The sequence below is a fragment of the Fusarium falciforme genome, chromosome 13, assembly GCF_026873545.1.
Source record: "Fusarium falciforme chromosome 13, complete sequence".
NCBI classification, from domain to species: domain Eukaryota; kingdom Fungi; phylum Ascomycota; class Sordariomycetes; order Hypocreales; family Nectriaceae; genus Fusarium; species Fusarium falciforme.
Genome location: NC_070556.1, coordinates 1,316,212 through 1,323,531, shown reverse-complemented (window position 1 = coordinate 1,323,531; position 7,320 = coordinate 1,316,212). Strand labels below are relative to the sequence as shown.

The 7,320-nt window shown below is 47.2% G+C and overlaps 1 protein-coding gene across 1 annotated transcript; it reads left to right on the top strand.

The window, feature by feature from the left end:
• Positions 1-1,203: 1,203 nt before the first annotated feature.
• Positions 1,204-2,596, top strand: NCS54_01484800 (Hypothetical protein; the record flags this gene model as incomplete). Its single annotated transcript, XM_053159971.1, has 3 exons — positions 1,204-1,509; positions 1,572-2,048; positions 2,102-2,596. 3 exons carry the CDS (start codon positions 1,204-1,206, stop codon positions 2,594-2,596), a joined length of 1,278 nt encoding a protein of 425 aa, XP_053015946.1.
• Between the last annotated feature and the right edge of the window lie 4,724 nt (positions 2,597-7,320).

Genomic DNA, 7,320 nt, shown 5'->3' with positions numbered 1-7,320 from the left:
ACACACACACACACAAGTCTATTACGCCCGGTAGGCCATGCCCAAAGGGCTCTGAAGCTAAAAATACGTACACAACTGTAGTTCTTGCCTTGATCTCGCCAAGCCCCTGTGGATCCCGCCTTGTTCTTTTGGACTAGTCATCGCTCTTCTTCTTGGTCCTCGTGAAGGTTAGTAGCAAGTCAACTTGGAGCCCAATTCCTCCAAGTGTTCAGTTTCCTATTTTCGGCGGCTGAAGAAGTGCCTGCTTTTGATTGTACGAGGGGTTTATAGTTAGTATTGGTAGATTGGTGGGTTAGTAGAACTTAGGTAGATCACCTCTGATCAAGGCGACCCGTAGCGATTGCGAATCTGATTGTCGCTCGTACAGCGTTCATGTTAGGTGTCCACTTCTGTCCATCTGATATTGCCTTCCCTCCCAGAAAGAAGGAGATATTGCCGCGCTTTGTGTCCGTACATTGAAGCATCTCTTTGCGGTATGTCGTCCAATTCACGCTGCGGAAGAGAAAATGCTCTACCGTTTCTTTTGCCCGTCCGCACGGGCAGGTAGCTACTCCAGTGCCGACCAGTTGCAGAGGCCGCCTTTCGTTCAATAGAAAGATTTTGCGCACAGACCATCCCTTTCGTGTGGAGTGATTGTGGATATCAATCCTACTTGCCGTCGTTAAGAAGCACTTGTGTCAGATGCCCAAATGTCATATCTTGACGGGTACTCTCTATCGGTTTCTTTTCCGTCCACATCTCTATTAGCCCAGAGTATCCATGTGACTGAGGTACGGTCTGTGCGCAGAATCTTTCTATTGAGCAAGAGGCGGCCTCTGCAACTGGTCGGCACTGTAGGAAGGTCACTACATGTTCGGAAACAATATGCCCAGCTGGCAAGGCTCAAAGGTGATTTAACGGGCAAGGCATAATCTCCTTATCCCACCTCAGGCTCAGGGTATGCATGATCTATCGCGAAGGACCTCAGCCGCCGGGCTGTGCAGCCCCAGGCCCACAAGTGGACAAAGTGGCGGGGCAGTTGGCGCAATGTCTCTTTGTCCCTACCTTATCGGAGGGAAAGGTTAGTCAGAGTAAGACATAGATGGTTATATAAGGTCCCTTACCAGCATAAGAAAGGGACGTCTGCCTTTTTCGACATGATAAATCATTCTGACCTTTTTTCTTTTTGCCCTCGAAACCATCTCGAAGAAACGGAACGTTACAATGGCCATGGGGGAACATATCATCATTCACTACAATGACTCGATCGACTCTGATAACTGGGCTGCCCAGAGAGCTGTCATCAGAGCCACGTCCAGGGAGTCCAATGCGCGCATCATCTGGATTTTTGAGCCTCGTCAGGTATCCCTGGGCTTGAACAAGTCGGCTGAGCAGAAGAGCCGTTGTTTAGAGCTCATCAACAAGCATTTCCCAGGCCACGGAAAGCCATTCAAGGTGCTTCTCGGTGGTCTTTTGACTAAAAAGGATGTGCAAAGCGTCCCAGGACTGAGCAAAGAGGACAAAGAAACTGTGAGTGAAGACTTTGTTGGATGGCGCAAATATTGAGACTGACATGAAATTTTCAATCACAGCTTCGCTTAGCCATCAAGCCCCCTTACGGGCCCGAAGAAGATGCATTCTTACACAGAGAACTTGTCGCTTGGGATCACGCAGCGGCGCTAAATGAATGGCTTCACGCTCCTGTCGAGGTTTTAATTGATCTCGACGGCTTTGAAGAAGTCCACAACCCAGTGAATCTCTTCTTCCACCGACAAGAAGAGCTGGTCGCTCGCAGCGAGAAAGAACTTCTTCGCTATGGAAACATCATGGAGGAGCCGCTACCGCAGCGACTAGACAGCCTCAGAGAGTGGTATAAGTCCTGCACAAAGACAGCGGAGAAGGAAATTGGAGGTGCCGGAAACTCAGTTAAGCAACTCGCGCTTGATTCACTCTGTGAAACCATCAAGTCTGCAGAGAGCGTGCTATTCCTCGGTGGCGCGTCTCTCGGAATTCTTCAGCGCTTCATCGACAAAGGTGTCGCTGACAAGGTCAAATGCCATCTGCAAGTTGTTAGTACCTCGAGAGTCGTTTCTCCCAAACTCCTTCTAATTAGTGTATACAGGGAACATGCGACCTGGCCCTCAACCTATTCCCTAACCAGTTCAACATCGCCCTGAACCCCACAGCCGCCGAATTCGTCTTCCGGCACTTCAGCGACTTCGCCGACTTTGCCGTAGTCCCATCGCATAGCGCACAAAATGCCCAGTACTCTCTCGTCGGACTCAAGCAAGAAGGCGGTCCAACGATGGAAAGGAGATGTCTCGGCTTCAACTGCGGCGAAGAGCCCCTCAAGATGGCAAGAGACCAAGTATCACTGGACAAGAACTACTCAGACAGGAAAGCACCCATGTCAGACCTGACAGCATTCCTATATGCTCTCAAGCCCGGATTCGGCGACGCAAAGCTGGGCTACGTCCAAGTTGAAAACCAAAAGGGCACGCTCATCTTCAGGAGGAGTGACTCGGGCATCAAGATGTACGATCTGGAGGCGCCGATTAAGTTTGAAGCGGACGGGGTTGTTGACTTGCTGGATTCGCTGGGAAAGTCCGTCTTCTAATCACCTTCCATATTGGATTGATAATTCGGTATACCTGGCTCTATTCAATGGCCTCTCTTGCCCTTGGACGCTGAACAGAGTCAGGCAGTGTACCTAGGCGGCGTTAAACGTAGATACAGCGTCGTCAGTGTGCTTATTAAGTGCATTGGCGGTAGAAAGACTAGGCCTAGTGGTGAGGTACGTAGTTAGTTATAATGGGAATACGTCACACCTAACTACAAGTCAAGGTGAAGCTACACCTAGACGGGAAGAATTGCTGGCGTAGAACGGTTTATCCTCATGGCTTCTGGAGGTCAGGCCAAGTGTCCTCTGATCTCGGTCTCCCACTGCATCGAGGATTAATCTAGTTTTGGCATGCTATAATATTCCTATATGGTCCTGCCGTAATGCAAAAGGACTTTTCTTGACATACTCGCCCGTCTGGGGGGACAAACTGGAACTAGGCAGCTACTTATATGATGGCCTCTTGCGGGTCCGTCATTGCAGACAACGAAAAGGAGGGTAACTGCCTTGAACATGTGCTAAGACGTATGGCATTGGTGGCGAGGTACCACGATGGGACGACTTCTCGCATTTGTCTCCATCTGACGGATGCAAATGGCGCAGTGAAAGGACTCTATCCGGCCCTCTACCTTCTCGCTTACTGCAACTTGCCTGTTGCAAGTGGCCATTGGCCTTGCGCAGGCCTGTGAATTCAAGACTTTGGTTCGCGGCGGCAGATCCCTCGGGTTGTCCAGCTAGGTTCTGGGCCGGGAATGCATAAATCCCCCACTCGAGATCTCAGTCAATAGTACACTTAGTATCCACCGGTTTTTCTATGAGAGGACATAAAAGACGCTCTATATATCGAATCACGCAGGCATACAGGAATTCTATAGAGTATCATATATCATTCCCTGAGTCCTGCATATAGCTTACAAGATGGATTTCTTTCACTCCCAGAGTCTACTCCCCTCCATTTTTCATCGACCGTCCCTCCTTTCAAGCCCGTCAACTATCTGCTGGCTCAGTTATCCCATGGAGGGCCGGGCTGCAAACTACAAAAATGAACACATTACCAGCCCTTCAACATGTCTGCCTCATATGAACACCAGGCCAGGTTGGGAACTACCTAGTCTCTGCCCCTTATAATGTCACGTATGTCTTAGCAAGGAGGTTGCATAGTTTATGAATCAGCAGCGCACTGAACACCAATCCTATCACCCTCGTTGTTGGCGCAGAGAAACGAGTGTTTCATATGCATAAGGGATTGCTTTCCATATCTAAGATACCGCCTGAAAAGCTAATCAGACAGTTATTAAAAGGAGAATACTGAGTAAACCTACACCAAGCTATGCAGAGAGAATATTAACCATAGGTTATATTAGAGGGAAAATGGGGGGAGGGGTGGCGATTCTATACCTTATCATCTAACTACTAGCTTATTAGTTCCGATAAACTTCCGTTCGATATAAGAGCTTTTTCAGTCTCCTGATGGGTTGTTTGTTTCTTTGCGGCGTATCCTGAATAGGAGGTAACTTAAGCTTGTTTGCTTCTTTAGGCTCACAGAGATGACTATTATAATGCCTTTCGCATGAGACCTTAGTTTTCCCTGGGAAATGCTTAGCGATGCGTGCCCAGTCAAGTGATGTCTTTTCGCGGAGACGGATAAGTTTGATATCTTCAAATAGGGTCCAAGTCATCTGAAACTGTAATATATAATATCAATATATATATAAAGGGGGGGAACCGTGAAGATATGTATTTTAAATTATTTTCCCGCGTCTAAAAGTGGTTGTTTACTAGCGCAAGTTATGTTATATATTAGCTGCTTTACTTTATATCTATATAGCTAACTATTACACACACAAGTGTATTACGCCCGGTAGGCCAGGCCCAAAAAGGCTCTGAAGCTAAAAATACATACACAACTCGAGTTCTTGCCTTGATCTCGCTAAGCCCTTGTGGATCTCGCCTTGTTCTTTTGGACTAACTATTACAGTGCCTCCTGTCGTTCAACAGAAAGATTCTGCGCACAGACCATACCTCGGTCTCATGGATATCCTGAGCCAATGGAGATGTGCATGGAATAGGAGCCGATAAGGAGCACCTGTGAATATATGACATTTAGGGCTCAGGCACAAGTGCTTCTTAACCACGGCAAGGAGGGCCAATCTCCATTGGCTCAGGATATCCATGAGACCGAGGTATGGTCTGTGCGCAGAATCTTTCTATTGAACGACAGGCGGCCTCTGCAACCGGTCGGCACTGTACATAGGAAAGTGCAATGAGCGTGTGCTATATACTTTGTGGTACTTCTTGGAGCGCTGGGAGCGTTGGGAGTGTTGGCGATTGAAGCCGTCGCTCCTGGTCGTTCCATCGCTCTTCTTGCGATTCGCCAGGCTGGCTGACTCATCACATCACTTGGGTCTTTCGCAGCCCTTGGAGGTGTGCCGTGACAACTCCGTATTTCCTGCGCAATCCAACAATATTTTCTCTAACGTACTTGATAAGCATGCCGGTCAGGCAAGTATGCCGGACAGAAGTATTTTTACCTTAAAAGAGGAAATTTAAAAAAAACCCATAAAATTTAAAATCTAGCTAAAAATAAATATAAACTTTATATTATACTAATTACGTGATTTACTATCTTATATAATCTTTAAAAGAATCTATTTTAATTTCTTATAAGGTAGTATAAGAAAAAGGCAAATTCCCACTGTATACTTAGCCGTGTTTCTATAAAAGGATGTTTCTAAAAGTCTAAAAAAAATATTTCTAAATTATTTACAAAATTAGATTTATAAAAATACTTCTTTAAGTTTCTAACTATTTTATAGAGAAAGTTAGGTTATCTAGGGTAGGTTAATTTTAGGTGCACAGTATGCTGTCCGGCATACTTGTCTGACCGGCATGCTTATCAAGTACGTTAACCAGTTTTAACATAAAACCTTAGCTATTTCACTAACTGACTATATTAATAATATTATTTTTACTCTCCTCCGTTCCTTTAGATCAATAGGACACTAGTTTAGGCTAGTTATGGAGTTTGGATGCTTTCTTCTCCTTCCACTTGAACTCAGGCGATTCATCTGGCGGATTGCTCTCAACGACTCCTCGATGACCGTCATGCCAGTCAGAACGTCAAGCCACACCGTCCCCCATCCCATTGTCTCCTCTTGTAGAGCCCTGGGGCATTCAGGAATTGCTTCGGTGGCTCTATCTTGTTCAGAGGCATTTTCAGAATGGAAATTCGCGACTTCACTGTTAACCCACGCGTGTAACAAGCGAGCCCTGTTCTCACGCACAATATTTGTCTTCCATAGTTCTCTTCAACCCAGCCAAGCAATGAAAGGGCTTCCACTACTTCCTGGTGTGGGACTTCGCATTAGGCATGTCGCCTTCTTCTATTCTAAAGCTTCAGATGCCATTGAGCGCATCCTCGCTCTCAGGAAGTTACCCAGCCTGGAAACCATTGTTGTTATTTTCCCCAGCTACTCCAGTCAAGGTCAAGTTGACGCCACCTCGATCATTGAAAGTCTCCCAAGGCTTCTAGACAAAGAACTTTAGGACTACCCCAGGCCCATATACTGACACCCGTTCAATGCTTAGAAGTTTAGGGGCATTGGATTATAGGGACGCGTTAATCCTAAAATTAGAAGTAAAGATTGCTTAGTAGATGTTACGGCTGCGTTCCTCTTGACTCTCTCTCGTGATGGTCTGCTGTGCCAAACCAAGTGTCCAAGCCCTGTCTGCGGACTAACCATCGAAGTGTAAAGGGAGAACCGCTAATATCATACCCGCGTTCATTGCCGTCCAGGAACTGTACCACGATTTTATCTGTCAAGTTGGGAACAGAAAATTCGATTTCTTGGAGAAAGCTCCGGTTCGAAGCCTGGCCACGATACTCCACGACACGATTCCGGACACGGAACGCCTTAGATCTATCTCGCTGGACGTGTTCCATAAGTGAATGATAGTCAGTTGTTCCGCGGGGTAGTCTACACATAATGTGGCCCACGCAGTGGAAGGCCCCATCTGAGAAATGCGGCGGCCTTGCCTCATCAAGTTCGAAATAAAATAATTCAGCCCGAAGGCGTCCGGAAAGATCATGAAGGATTGGTCTGCCTTGAATAGACTCCTCTGCCATCTGCCCAATGTGCCCCATTTGACCTACGTCATCCAGTCGGGGTTCCCTACCGTTATATTTGACATCCAACCTGTAATACTTTGTACGCCCATCTAAACCCCGTTGCTGCAGCACATTCTTCCAAGCTCTGTCGGGGCTGGTATGCCACCACAGTGCCTGTTGCAGGCGGCCGAGGAATTTACTCTTTATCCAGCTTTCATCATTGTCCTGCCCGAAGGAAGACCCTGTTCCGAGGGAGACAACCATGCTAGGCTCCTCGGCGCCTGGAAATAGTGCCGCCGCCTCCTGAACCGCGATCAAAGTAGGATTATTATAAGCCACCCCGCCATCTTGAAAGGTGCCAAGGTTTCCAAGACGTTCGGCAGGGAAATAGCTATCAAAAGAGTTAGTCTAAGTACGGTTCGTGGCGGTACCCCAGTAACCTACAATGGAGCGGCTGTAGAACAAAGGAGTCTGATGATCAGTTAGTTTCGATACGCAGTTGAACGGTCCAGTGGCCTTTTACTAACATCTTCCAAAGTGGAACTTCCAGCTGACCGTCTTCAGTACGCAGGACATGGTAATCTAAGCGGTGGGCTTGTTAGTACCTTGCCAC